Below are 19,312 nucleotides of genomic sequence, written 5' to 3' on the forward strand. Positions count from 1 at the left end.
AAGCATGCAAAAATAAAGTGACATGTGATAGAGTTCAGTGATACCCAAAGAAATCGCTCAGATTCAGGAAGTTGATGGTTGTAAAAGAATGAAAACTAGTACAAGTATGTGGTTCCTCAAAAACTTAAAAATAGAACTACCATATGACCCAGCCATCCCTCTACGGGGTAATTACCCCAAAACTCGAAAACATTGGCCTGTAAAGCCACATGCATTTCCCATGTTTATTGTAGCATTATTCACAGTGGCCAAGACATGGATACAACCAAAGTGCCCTTTGATAGAGGATTAGATAAAGAAGATGTGGTACATATATACAATGAATTACTACTCAGCCATAAGAAAGATGACATATTGCCATTTACAACATGAGTGGACCTTGAGAACTATATTATACTGAATGAAATAAGTAAATCAGAAAAATTATGATTTCCCACATAGGTGGAATATAAAACTTAGTTTCATGGACATAGATAAAAGCAAAATGCTTACTGGGGGAAGGAGATGTGCAGAAGGGAGTTGGGGAAAGGCAGTAAAGAGGGACAAATATATGGTGACGAAAAATGTTTGACTCTGGGTGAAGCGTATACAACATAATCAACAGTTCAAATGTTACAGAAATGTTTACCTGAAATTTATGTACTCTTATTGATCAATGTTACCTTGTTAAATTTAGTTTTCTAAATAAAATTTTTAAAGAAAGAAAATAAATGACTGGATAAAGATGTGGTACATATATACTATGGAATACTACTCAGCCATAAGAAATGATGACATCGGATCATTTACAAGAACATGGATGGATCTTGATAACATTATACAAAATAAAATAAGTAAATCAGAAAAAACTAAGAACTGCATGATTCCATACATTGGTGGGACATAAAAACAAGACTAAGAGACATGGACAAGAGTGTGGTGGTTATTTGGGGGGGGGGGATAGAGGAGAGGGGAGGGGCACAAAGAAAACCAGATAGAAGGTAACAGAAGACAATTTGACTTTGAGTGATGCGAATGCAACATAATTAAATGTCAAAATAACCTGGAGATAGTTTCTCTGAACCTGATTTATTAATGTCACCCCATTAAAATTAATAAAAAGATAAAATAAAATAAATTTAAAAAAAGAAAATAGAAAATTGAACCAGACTTATTTTACTTCTCACTTTGCAAAAACAGCAAATAACCAGTATCAAATTTAAAGAGAAAAATAACAATATCACATAGAAACATTTGAGGTTCTAACAGCTTATAACTCATTAATTCTGAGTTCCACTTAGCATTATCTAATTTTGTTTTGCGTATTGTCTCTCGTGGTCTAGTTATCCTCAAATTATTATGAAGCCCATCAACCTGTTAATGAAGCTAAACAAAGTAAGTAAAATTAAAAATCAGCAAGGACACAGATAATTAAATAGAGATGGTAAATGTTTTCAGAACCTAGAATGTGATTAGGTTGATGGGATATCTATCAGGTGTTTGAGATTTGATCCAAATGTTAGTGATAAAGGAAGCAGCCCTCTATTGGCATTTATCTATGGGAGTCTGACAGCTCACTATAAAGAAATTCAGAAATATCAAAAGTGGCCATTTAAGGCACTAGCCTTTAAGAAATGTAGTTTGGATATTAAGTGCCTAAATTTCAGTGTGTTCAGTCATCAAAGAGTTGGCTGGTAAATGCTCTTGAAGCAGATCTTAAATAAATTATATAATTCCATGTTTTTGGATTATTGGTTTAAAGCCATTGGTGATTCTCTCAAGAGGCAAAGAAAGGCCCTGGCTGGTTGGCTCAGCAGTAGAGCGTCGGCCTGGCATGCGGGGGACCCGGGTTCGATTCCCGGCCAGGGCACATAGGAGAAGCACCCATTTGCTTCTCCACCCCCACCCCCTCCTTCCTCTCTGTCTCTCTCTTCCCCTCCTGCAGCCAAAGCTCCATTGGAGCAAAGATGGCCTGGGCGCTGGGGATGGCTCCTTGGCCTCTGCCCCAGGCACTAGAGTGGCTCTGGTCGCGGCAGAGAGACCCCCTGAAGGGGCAGAGCATCGCCGAGCGACCCTCCAGAGGGGAAGAGCATCGCCCCCTGGTGGGCAGAGCATCGCTTCCGGTCGGGCGCATGCAGGAGTCTGTCTGACTGTCTCTCCCCGTTTCCAGCTTCAGAAAAATACAAAAAAAAAAGAGGCAAAGAAAAAATAGGAAAAAAAGACTTTTTAATCATTTTTTAATTGTTCTATGGCTCTTTCCATCTCCTTTTCCCCTATAAGTGGTCAGGACACAGCTTCCGTGATCAGCAGATAGGTCCACCTCACCTTTTCTGCCAAGGTATGTGAACACTTACCGGCTTTTCCCTAGATTCACCCATGGTTGCTATACTGGCAAAATACTGGATAATATGTTTGGTGTTCACAGTCTTTCCAGCACCAGATTCTCCTCTACAATTAGAAATCGATGACACAGTTAACCAGTTCAGATTACAAATGCAGTGAAAGTTGAATAATGTCAACTATATAGGCTAAGGCAGGAAGGGAAACATTTATGGAAAAGCGGAACTTGAGAGGGAATTTGAAGGAGATGCAGATGGCTAACTGGATGGAAGAAGGGCCAGGACAGCTCATGCTGGTAAAACAGCACTAGCAAAAATCTGGAAAGATCAAAGGCGTTTATAAAAATGAGACCCCTATTCCTCGTGGTCCTGTTAACAAAAAGCTAACGAGTACTTCTACTAATTAGAGATAGGTCTACTCATTACGAGCTGTTAAAAAGATTTGCATATACTGAGGCTACCACATGGCCAGGTCCGAACACTTTCCTCCGAAGAAGGCCTACCAATGATTTCACCAAGCAGTTGGACTTTAGACTTCCCTTTTACCATTGGAACCAGCTCACTTTGCTTTATGCGGAAAACCCAGTGGTAAATTTAACAGCCTCACCACCCAAAGTGTCATAGGACCCAGGCCTGCCTTTCCCCATTTTAAACTCCCCCAAATAGTCTAGCCTCTCTGCAAAAGGCTAAACTCTCACTGCCCCTTCAGCTCTAAGATTCTGAGATGCAGTATCTTTCTCGGCATGGCTGGAGCCAGCGGAGAGCTCAACATAGGAGGCGCATCAGGACTGCACAGGAAGACCAGCAATGCTGCTTGAGTCTCAGCCTCTCCCTTCAGCCACCACGCTAACCGTTCACTTGGCCGGTCAATGCTCTTCCCATCAAAACGAACAAACACTGTGGTATCATTGAATGCTTTCCTTCCTTCCTCTTCACCCCCTTTTCTTTTCCCTCCAAGGCTCACCATCTTTTAGTTCCTACTGCTTCGTATACCTTGGCGTGCCCCAGTCCAGCTGCCAGGACAGCATGTTATATGTTCCATGGTCATAAATCCCCATTGGATTTTCAGTCTCTCTGCCTGATTAGCCAGTGAGAAGACCTTTGGAAATGACTATTTGGACAGGGGAGCTCTCTCCATCAAGAAAATGATTAAACCCAACTTGTGCACTATGGGTTTTAAGGGTTCCCTAAAATGATGGAGGCAGCCTGGCTGGCAACATATTTGGAGTAAAATCCTGAGTACCTTACTCTTTCCCAGAACAGAATCTGTATCTGAAGAGCAAACAATTCATAGACTGCGAACTTGTGTTTTATTCCTAGTGGATTGTGGGTGTCTGTTTCCACTGAAACTCTCACTGCTGGCCAAGAGGAATAAACAAGGCAAACACTTACGTGAAGACCACAGACTGATTCTCTCGGTCTACGAAAGAGAAGAAAATGTCAGAACATCCTTCTGCCAGAGTTTCTATGTATTGGCATAAACTTATTCAAAATTTCCTTGGTTGCAGTTTGAAGTCAGATACAAGGAAAGGGATTTGCTCTGTATATGGTTAGGGGGGAAAATACCATTTAAATAGTACAGAGTAAAACAGATCATCTCCCCTGTCCATGTGTACGCCAGCCATAAGATCATACAGATTCTCGACCTATTTTCTCGCTCCAAATACAAATGACCACTGGCTAATGGTTGACATTTTTGTCATTTTAAGCCTTTTAAGAAGCATGGTGTAATAATAGCTACAGAAAAACGTCTTTATGCCAGAAGCCCTAGCAGGTGCCTTCTATAATGAAAGAGGTCATCCACAGGGGGCTCTCTCTGGGCCAGCCCCTGAGCCGAGAACTTGCAATGCATTATCTTACTTAATTTGATGTGTGAGCTTATCATCCTCATAACCCTAGGAGGTAGGCCCTATTTTGCCCACATTTTATCCAGATGGAAAAAGAAGCTTCAAGTGATTAGACAACTGTAAAGGCCACGCTCTGCTCACAATGCCTATGTACCTCTTAGTGACACAGAAAAAGTAGATCAGATATTTTTACTTTTCCTTTTGTAGGGCAGCCACTTACTGTGAAGCATGTCCTGAAAGGCGGTGTCGGCAACAGCGAAGATGTGAGGGGGACCCTCTGACCGCCTCTTCCCTCTGTAGGCAGCCGCCACTTCTCTCTGATACACTGGAAGCCACTTGTAAGGGTTTATGCTCACACAGAAGAGACCCGAATATGTCTGAGGGAAGTACAGAAAAGATTTCAGAAACAGGTGAGAAATACTTCCAGGATTATCAACTCTTTCACTGTCAGGCAACACTTGCTGGAATATTTACTTATAAACCAACTGCAATGAGAAAGCTTTGAATTCTGGCAAAGACGGGAGTTCTTTCTAACGGGAGGAGACAGAACCAGCGGGACCTGGGATTATTACCTCTTCCCCTGGGAGAGCCTAACTACTAATACGTCTGACACAAATGCCTTTCAGACAGAGAAGATGCCAACGAAGAGCAGGGCTGCAGATTTTTCAGGCATTTGAGGCTGGACCGGACTCTATGCCTCAGCAAGGACCGGAACCTGATGTCTAAGGCATCACGGGGGAATAGCGCATGTGAGTCACTCTGTCACTATAACGGCTGAATTGCAGCCACGAAAGATATGTCCATGTCTTAATCCCCAGAATCTGTGCATACAATCTTATTTAGAAAAAAGATCTTTGCAGATGTAATTAAGTTAAGGATCTCAAAGTGACATCTGTGTGGCCTTAAATCCAGTGGCTGGTGTCCTTATAAGGAACACACAAAGGAGAAGGTGATGTGAAGACAGAGACAGGGATTGGGGTGTTACAGCCACAAGGAATGCCAGTAGCCACCAGAAACTGAAAGAGGCAAGGAATGACTCCCATAGGAGCCGCTAGGGGGGACTCTGCTGATTTGATTTTGGACTCTGGCCTCTATAACTGTGACAGAATAAATTTCTGTTGTTTGAAGCCTCCCAGTTTGTGGTAATTTTGTTACGGCATTCCAGGGAAACTAATACAGTCATGCAGTAAATCAGAGAGCCGAGGAACAAGCTGGCTGCCTATCAAGGCTTCTACAGTTATGGGTCCCAAATGCCATCATGTCAGCCTAATTCACTCAGTGCTGCTTCTGCTGGATAGGTTCTGAGTAAATAAAAAAAAATCTTGGCCCCGGCCAGTTGGCTCAGTGGTAGAGCATCGGCCTGGCGCACAGGAGTCCCGGGTTCAATTCCCAGCCGGGGCACACAGGAGAGGCGCCCATCTGCTTCTCCACCCCTCCCCCTCTCCTTCCTCTCTGTTTCTCTCTTCCCCTCCCGCAGCCAAGGCTCCACTGGAGCAAAGTTTGCCCGGGCGCTGAGAATTGCTCCATGGCCTCTGCCTCAGGCACTAGAATGGCTCTGATTGTGGCAGAGCGACGCCCCAAGATGGGCAGAGCATCGCCCCCTGGTGGGCATGCTGGGTGGCTCCCGGTCGGGTGCATGCAGGAGTCTGTCTGACTGCCTCCCCGTTTCCAGCTTCGGAAAAATACAAAAAATAAAAATAAAAATAAAATCTCAGCAACCTCCCATCACCAATTTAATAATGATGGGGAAAAAAACAAAACATTCCATTTATTGAGCACCAACTAGGAAGTAGGCACTGAACTTCTTTACCTACATTCTTCTACTAAGCCCTCCAAGCTACCCTGGAGAGACAAGCACTGTCATCCCATTTGACTGTAAAAGTGACTTCAAGAAGATAAGAAACTTGACACCTAGTAAGTGACAGAGCTGGCATATGGACACTGGTCTGTCAGGCTCCAAGCCTCATGCCTTTACCTTAGTGGGACAACTTTGGGAAGGGACATTAATATTGACGAAATAAAACTGGGAAATGCTAAGATAAGGACCCTTCCTGTGAGCATTCCTCAAGGATTATCTCCATGAGATGATGCTTAAATTCAATGGTATTTTTTTTTTCACCCAAGAGAGGGCTTGGGACGTTGCCAATATGAGTGTCAACACAGTATTTCAGCAGGAAAACACATGTACGAACATAGATCATCCAGTGGTCATAGCGCCGCTTCAGGATGTGCAGCACAGACGCTTCATTGAGGTGAGTCAGCATTGCCATGTCCTCAATCATTTCCAGATTGGGAGGATTCATCTGCTGAATACCCTCCTCACTGACACTCAGACTCTGCAGAGAGAAAAATTGAAGACATATGTTTCCACTTTTTCTATACTCATTTATTTTGCCATGTATTGCAAAGAATTTTCAGAGTCAAGAAAAAGATGCTTTATTAGAGGATTGGGTGAGAAGAAGCTAAACCAACCTTAATGGAAGAAAGAAGTGTTCCTCTTGCCCATGCTTTTTTCTTGACCAAAGATGAAATTTGAAAAAGTGTTCTTGTTGAATCAAAATTTTCTAAATTGCATTGCCCTGACCCTATAACTTATGGCTCTGATGGCCTTGAAGAGCAAACGCATCACAGAATGTACGATTTGGCCTCTTTAAGAGGTCTCAACATATCCTGGAGGTTTAGAAGAAGAGACCAAGGAGGCAGACTCATCCTTTCAGACTCAGTTCAAGATGTATCCTCTTCTTCAACCTTTCCCAATTCCCCATTTGTTTTTGTAAAGTATTTTACCATATATACAAACTGCACTATCTTGACATTTTTAACTCATATATATTTTAATAATTGACTGTGTTAGGTTATTTCCCAGATAGATTATAAATATCTTACAAAAGTGTTTTTGATATCTTATTCTATAGTTATTAAAGCACCTATCACAACGCTAGGGACATGGTAGGTATTCAATAGCTATTGATCACATCATTAATATAGATGCATTGCTACTATCAAATAGTTGCATGGAGTTTCTCTTAAAAGTTTCCTAACACAATTGCCTATAGCCCTCTTCCTTGATTAATTAATATGGGTATCAGCCGATTCCAACTTGGCGATCACTTCTTTTTCCATCTTGCTTCAATTTCCACCCACATTGTTCCAACAGTAATTCCTTTTCTGTTGAGTCCTTTCAATTTTTTTTATCTCAGGGATTTCTCTTCTGTAGAGCATAACCAATGTTCCTCCATAAGTATTACTCTATATCCACTGGCTGCATTGCCTCTATTGCTGTTGGGAAAACCAACAGTGATTGGGAGTGGAGTCACTTCACTTCTAACACCAGAAGGAGGAAATCTGGAGCCAGGGAGATGCAGAATAGGGCTGTGTGAATGGGACCTCCATTATACGGTAGAAAAACAAGCAGGACAAAGCAAACCAACTTTTTTAGACTCCTCTTTCTATAAACTTACTGTTTTCATGTTCTTCTTTCTAGAATTTTTTCTGAAAATCATAATTATAACCACCTTACATTTATAAATCACCTTAAATACTGTTGAAGACAGTAGTTTTGGAGAATGTGGTCCAGTGAGGCAAGGTTCTCATCTAGAGGACTAATAAAATTGAGTTGGTCATCATGGAAATGAAAAGATAACACACAGACTAGGAGAAAATATTTGCAAATCATATATCTAATAAGAAACTTGTGTCCAGAACGTATAAAATATTCTTGCAACCAGTGGTGGGATTCAAATACTTTAACAACTAGTTCTCTGCCCTAATGACTATTTTAAATATAAAAAAACCAATAAACTAAAAGGTAGTTTATTATTTTATGCATTTAGTACTTAAGTAATTAAGAACAATAAAAAAGGTACACAGAACTAGATTATGTTTTAAGAGAGTTTTCAAATATTGATGAAAAATATTAAATAATAACTGACAAAAAACAATAAAACTATTATTTAAGATATTTTTATATTGCTTTTTGATTGGTGTTCTCACTTGCAATTTTCCCCCCTATGGATGGAATGAACATTACTATGGGCACTTAGAATACACTGTTGTGCAGACGAAAGTTAAAAAAGAGTAAGGAATGTAAATTTGTGATTTCCACATTGGGTGGTTGTTCAGGCATCTACCTTAGAGAGAACCCTGATTACAAGTGCCATTTTAACAACCAGTTTGCCAAACTCAACAAAAAATTAGGTATTGGTTCTGCCAAACCAGTGTGAACTGGCTGAATCCCACCACCACTGCTTACAACTCAATAATAAAAGAGCAACAAACTAATTAAAAATGGGTAAAAGGCTTGAATAGATATTTTTTAAAGAAAATACACATATGGCCCACCTATAAGGATATGCGAAGATATATCATTATTCATTATGAAAGTAAAAATCAAAAAAGCCTGACCAGGCGGTGGCACAGTGGATACAGTGTCAGACTGGGACACGAAGGACCCAGGTTCAAAACCTCAAGGTCTCTGGCTTAGCATGGGCTCATCTGGTTTGAGCAAAGCTCACCAGCTTGAGCCCAAGGTCGCTGGCTTGATCAAGGGGTCAGTTGGTCTGCTGTAGCCCTCTGGTCAAAGCACATATGAGAAAGCAATCAATGAACAACTAAGGGGCCAAATGAAGAATTGATGTTTCTCATCTCTCTCCCTTCCTGTCTGTCTATCCCTATCTGTCCTTCTCTCTGTCTCTGTCACACACAAAAAAACTTAAAATAGTATTTCACACCCACTATAATGGCTATAATAAAAAAGATAGATCATCAGGCCCTGGCCAGTTGGCTCAGCGGTAGAGCATCGGCCTGGCGTGCAGGGGACCCGGGTTCGATTCCCAGCCAGGGCACATAGGAGAAGCACCCATTTGCTTCTTCACCCCCCCACCCCCCCTTCTTCCTCTCTGTCTCTCTCTTCCCCTTCCGCAGCCAAGGCTCCATTGGAGCAAAGATGGCCCAGGCCCTGGGGATGGCTCCTTGGCCTCTGCCCCAGGCGCTAGAGTGGCTCTGGTCGCGGCAGAGTGATGCCCCGGAGGGGAAGAACATTGTCCCCTGGTGGGCAGAGCTTCGCCCCTGGTGGGCGTGCCGGGTGGATCCTGGTCGGGCGCATGCGGGAGTCTGTCTGACTGTCTCTCCCCGTTTCCAGCTTCAGAAAAATACAAAAAAAAAAAAAAAAAAAAGATAGATCATAATATGTACTGGTAAGGCAGTAGAGAAATTACAACCCTTATACTTTATTGGTGGGAATGTAAAATGATACAACCACTTTGGAAAATAGTTTGGCAGACACTCAAATTGCTAAACATAGTCAATACCATATAACCCAGGAATTCCACTCCTAGATACATACCCAAGAGAAATAAATATGCAAAAACCTGTACATGCATGTTTAAGACAGCGTTATTCATAATGACCAAAACATGTAAACAACACACATGTTTGAATGAGAAAACAAAATGTGGTATATTCATAGTATGGAATATTATTTGGCTATAAAAAGGAATGAAGTACTGATACATACTACAATGTGAATGAACCTAAAAACCACAATACTAAGTAAAAGAAGCCAGACACAAAAGATCATATGTTGTATGATCCTATTTATCTTAAATGTCAGACTAGGCAAATCTATAGAAAAATAAAGTTGATCAGTGGGTGACTGGGCTGATTGAGGGAGGGGAGACAAGGGAGTGACTGCTAATAGGTATAAGATTTCTTTTGGGGATGATGAAAATATTCTAAAATTAGACTATGGTGATGTTTGCATAATTTTTTTTGTGTTTGTTTGTTTGTTTTCAGGGACAGAGAGAGAGAGTCAGAGAGAGGGATAGATAGGGACAGACAGACAGGAATGGAAAGAGATGAGAAGCATCAATCATCAGTTTTTCATTATGAGACCTTAGCTGTTCATTGATTGCTTTCTCATATGTGCCTTGACTGCAGGCCTTCAGCAGACCAAGCAACCCCTTGCTCAAGCCAGCAACCTTGGGTCCAAGCTGGTGAGCTTTTGCTCAAACCAGATGAGCCCATGCTCAGCTGGCAACCTCGGGGTCTCGAACCTGGGTCCTGTACATCTCAGTCTGACACTCTATCCACTGCATCACTGCCTGGTCAGGCTATAATTCTTTTAATACACTAGAAACCCACTGGGTTTTACACCTTAAAGAGGTAAACTATATGGCATATATAACTATATATATAACCATATATATCTATCTATATATATATATCACATCTGACTATAAGACACACCTAGGGTATTAAGGAGAAAAATAAGAAAAAAAATATTCTGAACCAAATGGTGTGTTAAAATATTTAAGAAAATACCATATTTTTTGCTCCATAAGATGCACGAGCATTTTCCCCTCCACTTTTGGGAGGAAAAGAGTGTGTCTTATGGAGCAAAAAATACAGTCTGTAAAATTATTTTTAAAAAGTTGGTATGAAAATGATACAAAAAAGACTTTTGCTGATGTCAGAGTAATGGTGGCATGAGAGATACTACTGATCTCTCCCCTTGAAATTTCAACAAATTGAACAACTATAACACAGAGAAGGAACTCCAGCTGGGCTCCCAGGCATGTCTGAAAGATTTGCTCAGCGAATGGACTAAAGGTAGGACAGGTTGAAAAGGGGGGCAGAATACAAAATGAACTCACAGTCAGCTCCCCAAGTGACTGGGTTTTGTTTTGTTTTTTTCTGCTGGGACTATAGGGAGGAAGGAAGCTTGGGCTATCTGGGTTTTGACTGCCAGGATATGAAGAGGGTATCTATCCTCCTCAAAGTCTTCCAAAAAATAGAAGAAGAAGCAATATTTCCTAACACATTTTATGAGGTCAACATAACCCTGATAGCAAAACCTGGGAAGGACAACACAGAAAAATAAAACTACAGACCAACATCTCTAATGAATACAGATCAAAGAATTATAAACAAAATGCTAGCAAATCAAATACAACAACACATTAAAAAATAATACATAACAATCAAGTAGGATTTATTTCAAGAGCACGAAGATGATTCAACATATGAAAATCAATCAACATAATACACCACATCAACAAAACAAAAAACAAAAATTATATGATCCTATCAATAGATGCAGAAAAGGCATTCAATAAGTTACAACATCCTTTTATGTTTAAGACACTCAATAAAATGGGAATAGGAGGAAAGTATCTCAATGTAATAAAGTCCATATAGGACAAACCATCAGTCAATATCATACTAAATGGTGAAAAAAATGAAGGTTTTTTTCTCTAAAATCAAGAACAAGACAAGGTTGCTCACTCTCTCCACTCTTATTCAACATAGTTCAAGAAGTTTTAGCCAGAGCAATCAGACAAGAGAAAGAAACAAAAGGCATCCATACAGGGAAAGAAGAAGTAAAGGTATCACTTTTGCAGATGTAATAATCCTGTATATAGTAAATCCTAAAGAGTCCACCAAAAAAACTATTAGAAACAATAAACTGATACAGTCAAGTTGCAGGATATAAAATCAATATACAAATGTCTATTGCTTACCTATATGCCAACAATGAAACTTCAGAATACAAACTCAAAAAAACAATTCCTTTTACAATTGCAAACAAAAAATGGAATACCTAAGAATAAACTTGATGAAGGATGTGAATGACCTACATACTGAAAACTACAAAGCATATTGAAAGAAATTGAAAATGACACAATGAAATGGAAACATATTCATGTTTATGAATTGGAAGGATGAACATACTTAAAATAACCATATTACTCAAGTCAATATACAAATTTAATGCAATCCCCATTAAAATCTTAGTGTCATTTTTTAAAGACATAGAACAAAAAATCACCAGGTTTGTACAGAAACATAAAAAAACCCCAAATATCAAAAAAAAAAAAAAGCAAACAAACAAACAGAAAAAAAGCCCGAATATCCAAAGCAGTCCTGAGAAAAAAGAATGAAGCTGGAGGTATCACACTACCTGACTCTAAATTATACTATAGAGCCATGATAATCAAAACAGCATAGTATTGGCAGTAAAACAGACTTACAGACCAACGGGACAGAATCAAGAGCCCAGATATAAAACCACATATGTATGAACAAATAATCTTAGACAAGAGAGCCAAAAACACAAAATGGAGAAAAGAAAGCCTTTTCAATAAATGGTTCTGGGAAATTGCAAAGCCATATGCAAAAAAATAAAACTTGACTACAGTTTGTCTCCCACACAAAAATTAATTCAAAGTGGAGCAAAGACCTAAATATAAGATCTGAAACAATGAATTACATAGGCACTAAATTTATAGACCTTGGCCATTGAGAACAATTTATGAATTTGACCCCAAAAGCAAGGGAAGGTAAAGGCAAAAATAAATGAGTGGGACTATATCAAACTAAAAAGCTTTTGCAGAGCAAAAGAAACTGACAACAAAACAAAGAGGCAGCCAAAAGGAGATGATATTTGCAAACGACAGGTCTAATAAGGGATTTTAATATCCAAAATACATAAACAACTCACAAAAGCAACAAACAGACAATTCAATTAAAAAATGAGTAGAGGACCTGAACAGACACTTCTTCCAAGAAAACATACAAATGGCCAACAGATATATGAAAAGATGCTCATCTTCACTAGCTATTAGAGAAATGCAAATCAAAACTACAAGGCCCTGGCTGGTTGGCTCAGTGGTAGAGGATTGGCCTGGCATAAGGAAGTCCCGAGCTTGATTATCAGCCAAGGCAAACAGGAAAAGCACCTATCTACTTCTCCACCCTTCCCCCTCTTCTTTCTATCTCTCTCTTCCCTTCCCACAGCCAAGGCTCCATTGGAGTAAAGTTGACCTGGGTGCTGAGAACAGCTCCATGGCCTTAACCTCAGGTGCTAGAATGGCTCTGGTTGCAACTAGAGCAATGCCCCAGATGGGTAGAGCATCACCCCCTTGCGGGCTTGCCAGGTGGATCTTGGTTGGGCACATGCAGGAGTCTATCTCTCTGCCTCCCTGCTTTTCACTTCAGAAAACTACAAAAAAAAAAACCCCAAAACACTACAATGAGAACCACCTCAAACCTGTTAGATTGGCTATTATCAGCAAAACAGGTAATAACAAGTATTGGAGAGGCTGTAGAGAAAAAGGAACCCTCATTTACTGCTGGTGTAAATGCAAATTAGTACAACCATTGTAGAAGGAAATATGGTAGTTCCTAAAAAAATTAAGAATAGAACTACCATGTGGCCCACTAATCCTTCTACTGGGTATCTACACTAAAAACTCAGAAACATAGGTACATAGAGATACCCTCCTCCAACATTCATCACAACATTAGTCACAGTGGCCAAGACATGGAAACAACCAAAATATCCTTTGATAGAGAATTGGGTAAAGAAAATGTGGTACATAGATACAATGGAATACTACTCAGCCATAAGAAACGATGACATATTGTCATTTACAACAACATGGATGGGCCTTGAGAACATTATATTGGGTGAAATAAGTAAATCAGAAAAAGCTAAGAACTGTATGATTTCACACATAGGTGGGATATAAAACTGAGACTTGTGGACATAGATGAAAGTGAAGTTGTTGCTAGAAGAGAAAATTTGGCGAGAGGACGGGGAAAAGGGGGGTAAAGAAAGACAAATGTATGGTGACGGAAAATGATTTGACTTTGGGTGATGGGTATACTATATAATCAACAGTTCAAATGCTATAGAAACATTTACCTGCACTTATGTATTCATTGACCAATGCCATCTTGTTAAATTTAATTTCTAAATAAAATTTTTTTAAAAAGAAAAGAGATTTTTAAATCTGCTTTTTTTTCTTTTCTTTTAATAAAAGATTGTCCCGTCATGGAAATGGCGCCGTGAGCAGCGCATCCGACAGATCTCCCCAAAATTTCAACAAATTCATCAACTAGAGACAGAAAAATCTATCCTTGGAGCATCCGGGAGTTCCACACACCCTAAAGGCAAAAGGGCTGCTTACACTTGGAACTGAGAGTCGAGAGGGAGCTGAGGGTGTGGAGGAAGCTAACTGCGGCACGGACGTTCATTCAAGCCGAGGAGGGAGTGTGCCTGTGGTGAGTCAACCCACGTGAGCAACTGCCTGCCAGTAGTCCGGGAGCAACAGCCCGCGCACTGTGAGCAGCCGCCGTGCTGTGAGAAACTGCGTGCACTGCGAGCGTCCCCAGCAGCCCGTGCGCCACTACCGTCCCCAGCCGCAGGCGCACCCAGTGCACCCCACTCGCCCACGAGCCCAGAGCACCCCACTTGCCTGCGTGCCCAGAGCACCCCAACAGCCAGTGGCAAGCAGGGAGTGCGCCAAAGCGAACTTCCCTATGCCCAAGCTTCTCTCCTAGGGTGCGGCACCTCACCCAGCCATTCAAGCTAACAATCAAGCATCAGGGGAGGGGCGCGCGGGCAGCTTGCAGTCCGTCCTGGAGCACATCTGCTGATCCAATCACTGAAATTACCCTAACCCACAGTCTGCGTACCTCCCAACTGACCTACGGGGCTCCAATTGACAAGATCTCTCTCAGTTTAGCGATCCAAGACAAGAGGCATGATATTCTTTAGTGCCTCTTGCTAAAGGATTGGGGGCAACTTCTGATTGACAGATCTTTCATACTCAGGGATATACGCTAACAAGAGGGACTTGGCAGATGTTAAGACCTGTACTGCAGGCAGTGAATAGGGCATCTTCTTCCCAGCCAAAACAGGCTACAAAGTGTGGAAAGCCTAGGGAGAGTGGCCCACAGAGTACTAGGTGTGCTGAACAGGCCTGGAGGCTCATTGAAAGTCACCTTGAGAGCAATTGGCTCCCAGCCCCACCTGATTACGCTGGCGGCTCTAACTGCCAGAGCCTTACCCAGAGCCCAGCGTTGAGTGGGGTTAGAGTGGGGATTTGTCAGCTCTTGGAGCCTCTTACTCCCCAGGCAGAGGAAGTGGCAGCCTCATAGTTGGATCACCAGGCTGCTAATTCAGGAAGGGGAGACCAGGAGAGAGGCTCCGGGAAAACAGATTCTCTCATTGTCAGAGCCTGCAAAGGCTAACTAGCCTTGACTACCAACGAGACTGAAGCCAAATATATGACATTGCCATAGAATCTCATCAACTGCAAATCCCTACCTAAGCATGGCACAGGGGCAGAGCCTGGGGTACAGAGTCACCGACCAGGAAGAGGGAGAGGAAAGAAAAAGGAAGAAGTTAACCTCTCAAAATAAAGAAAAATCCACAGACTTTATAACTTGTTCCACTATTTTTTTTGTTACTTTTATCTTCTTGCCTTTATTATTACTATTTCTATTTCCTCTACCTTGGTCCTTTTATTCTCTGCCCATCTTATTCGCCCCTTTTCTTGAACTACACTACCCATAAGTGTTACATTTTATTTCTTCTCTTCTTCCTTACTCTCTATGAGGGTTACACTCCAAAACCCTTAATTCTCTCTCTCTCTCTCTCTTTGTTTTTTTCTTTTCCTTTTATTTTCTTCCTTTCTTTTTCTTATTCTCCCTTTCTATTAGTTTCTTCTTTTATCCTTTTACTTTTCCTCTCATTCAATCCTCAATCATGAACCAATTATTTAATTTGGGACTCAAGTGGGTTTTGGAGGGGCATTTTGGGTGCTTTTTACTTCGCTTTTTAACTCATTAGCATTCCTCCCAACCCAGGATCTCCATTCTATTTAGTCTTTGCTCCACTTAATACAATAGTTTTTTTTCTTTTCTCCATTTTCCTCTTTCCCTCTTATCCCTCTCATTATATCTCTTAGTCGACCATCACTTACAAGCAAATCATTTTATACTTGACCAAGATTTTTCCTTTTTTGCATTTTGTAAGTCCCTACTTCCTTTTTTGCCCCTTGAACACTTCCCCCAAACTCAGACCCTCTGTTATAGGCAGTTTTTGTTCCATTTAGCATAATATAATTCAAAGGTCATCATGACATTTTTCCTAAGGAGGAGGGAAGAGGAGGGGAAGAGAAGAAAGAAAAGAAGGGGAAATAATAAATTATTATTGGGTTTTTTTGTGGGGGGTTTTTTCTTTCTTTTTTTTTCCAAATTTTTTTCCATTTTTTATTTATTTTATTTTATTTTTACTTTTTATTTCTTATTAATTCTCATTAGTGCCATCAACAAGACCACCCTCAGATGCCATTAATAAAAAGGAAATCGAATATCATAGATACAAAAGATAGAGAAGTAACAGATAGATGTGGAAAAATGTATGAAGAAAAAATTTAATATATTGGAAACCTTGGAGCTAAATGACAGAGAATTTAAAATAGAAATCCTAAAAATACTCAGAGATATACTAGAAAACACAGAAAGGCAATTTAGGGAGCTCAGAAAACAACTCAATGAACACAAAGAATATATTACCAAGGAAATTGAAACTATAAAAATAAATCAAACAGAAATAAAAAACTCAATACACGAGCTAAAAAATGAGGTAACAAGCTTAGCTAATAGAACAGGCTAGATAGAAGGTAGGATTAGTGAAATAGAAGACAAGCAACTTGAGGCACAACAGAGAGAAGAAGAAAGAGACTCAAAAATCAAAAAAAAAAAATTGAGAAAGCCCTAAAGGAATTGTCTGACTCCATCAAAAAGAATAACATAAGAATAATAGGTATATAAGAGGGAGAAGAGAGAGAAAATGGAATGGAGAATATACACAAACAAATAATAGCCAAGAACTTCCCAAGCCTGTGGAAGGACTAAAGCCTCAAATTCAAGAAGCAAACAGATACCAAGTTTTCTTAACCATAAGAAACCTACTCCAAGGCACATCATAATGAAGATGGCACAAACCAACGACAAAGAAAAAATTCTCAAGGCAGCTAGGGAAAAGAAGAATACAACATATAAAGGAAGGCCTATTAGATTATTATCAAATTTCTCAGCAGAAACTCTACAAGCTAGAAGAGAGTGGACCCCAATATTTAAAGCCCTGAAAAAGAGGAATTTCAGCCAAGAATACTATACCCATCAAAGCTATCCTTCAAGTACGAAGGAGAAATAAAAACATTCACAAATACAGAAAAGATGAGGGAATTTACCATCAGAAAGCCCCCACTCCAGAAAATACTAAAGGAGGTTTTCCAACCAGATTCAAAGAACAAAACAAAACAAAACAAAATGACAAGTAACAGCTCCACCAAGAACACAATAAAACCAAATTTAAACTGTGACAACAAAAGAAAAAAAAGGGGGGGGAGAGGATGAAGATTAACAGTAGCAAAGGACAATGAAGCGCAGAAACACTCATAAGATAGGGTACTACAGTGAATATGATAGGTACCCCTTTCAATACTTAATGGTAACCACACTTGAAAAAACCACCACAGAAGCACATGACTTTAAAAAGGTAGCAACAGAAGAAAGAAGTATGGAATACAAACAAAAGATAGAAAAACAAAAGAGAAGAATCAAACAAGATACAAACTAACAGAAAGCAATTTGTAAAATGGCAATAGGGAACCCACAAGTGTCAATAATTACACTAAATGTAAATGGATTAAACTCACCAATAAAAAGACACAGAGTAGAAGAATGGATTAAAAAAGAAAATCCAACTATATGCTGCCTACAAGAAACACATCTAAGCAACAAGGATAAAAACAAATTCGAAATGAAAGGCTGGAAAACAATACTCCAAGCAAATAACATCCAAAAAAAAGCAGGTGTAGCAATACTCATATCTAATAATGCTGACTACAAGACAGAAAAAGTACTCAGAGACAAAAATGGTCATTTCATAATGATTAAGGGGACACTGAATCAAGAAGACATAACAATTTTTAATATATATGCACCAAACCAAGGAGCACCAAAATATATAAGACAGCTACTTATTGACCTAAAAACAAAAACTGACAAAAATACAATCATACTTGGAGACCTCAATATACCGCTGACGGTTCTAGGTCGGTCATCCAAATAGAGAATCAATAAGGACATATTGGCCTTAAACAAAACACTAGAGAACCTGGATATAATAGACATCAACAGGACACTTCATCCCAAAGCAACAGAGTATACATTTTTCTCCAGTGTACATGGAACATTCTCAAGAATTGACCATATGTTGGGCCACAAAGATAACATCAGCAAAATCAGAAAAATTGAAATTGTACCAAGCATATTTTCTGATCATAAAGCCTTGAAACTAGAATTCAGCTGAAAAATAGAGGGAAAAAACCCACAAAAATGTGGAAACTAAACAACATACTTTTAAAAAATGAATGGGTCAAAGAAGAAATAAGCACAGAGATCGAAAGATATATACAGACAAATGAAAATTACAATACGACATATCAGGATCTCTGGGATGCAGCAAAAGCAGTAATAAGAGGAAAGTTCATATCACTTCAGCCTATATGAATAAACAAGAGAGAGCCCAAGTGAACCACTTAACTTCACACCTTAAGGAACTGGAAAAAGAAGAATAAAGACAACCCAAAAACAGCCGAAGAAAGGAGATAATAAAAATCAGAGCAGAAATAAATGAAATAGAGAAGAGAAAAACTATAGAAAAATTAATAAAACAAAGAGCAGGTTCTTTGAAAAGACCAACAAAATTGACAAACCTTTGGCAAGACTCACAAAGGAAAAAAGAGAAAGGACTCATATAAATAAAATCCAAAATGAAAGAGGAGAAATCACCACAGACATCATAGATATACAAAGAATTATTGTAGAATACTATGAAAAACTATATGCCATCAAATTCAACAATCTAGAAGAAATGGATAAATTCCTAGAACAATACAACCTTCCTAGACTGAGTCATGAAGAAGCAGAAAGCCTAAACAGACCAATTAGCAGGGAGGAAATAAAAAAAACTATTAAAAACCTCCCCAAAAATAAAAGTCCAGGCCCAGCCAGTTATACTAGTGAATTCTATCAAACATTCAAAGAAGACTTGGTTCCTATTCTACTCAAAGTCTTCCAAAAAATTGAAGAAGAAGCAATACTTCCAAACACATTTTATGAGGCAAACTTAACACTCATACCGAAACCTGGCAAGGACAGCACAAAAAAAGAAAACTACAGACCAATATCTCTAATGAATACAGATGCTAAAATACTAAACAAAATACTGGCAAATCGAATACAACAACATATTTAAAAAATAATACATCATGATCAAGTGGGATT

The 19,312-nt window shown here is 39.6% G+C and overlaps 1 protein-coding gene across 1 annotated transcript in view; it reads right to left on the reverse strand.

The window, feature by feature from the left end:
• MYH15 (myosin heavy chain 15) overlaps nucleotides 1-19,312 on the reverse strand; it is a 173,044-nt gene that overhangs the window by 143,533 nt on the left and 10,199 nt on the right. The window contains exons 3-6 of the mRNA XM_066241634.1: nucleotides 6,358-6,501; nucleotides 4,386-4,542; nucleotides 3,711-3,738; nucleotides 2,334-2,427 (exon numbers count right to left, since the gene is read on the reverse strand). Of these exons, the coding sequence (XP_066097731.1) occupies nucleotides 2,334-2,427; nucleotides 3,711-3,738; nucleotides 4,386-4,542; nucleotides 6,358-6,501 (423 nt within the window). The remainder of the gene's footprint in view (nucleotides 1-2,333; nucleotides 2,428-3,710; nucleotides 3,739-4,385; nucleotides 4,543-6,357; nucleotides 6,502-19,312) is intronic.

The sequence above is a fragment of the Saccopteryx bilineata genome, chromosome 8 (genome assembly GCF_036850765.1).
Source record: "Saccopteryx bilineata isolate mSacBil1 chromosome 8, mSacBil1_pri_phased_curated, whole genome shotgun sequence".
Lineage (NCBI taxonomy): Eukaryota > Metazoa > Chordata > Mammalia > Chiroptera > Emballonuridae > Saccopteryx > Saccopteryx bilineata.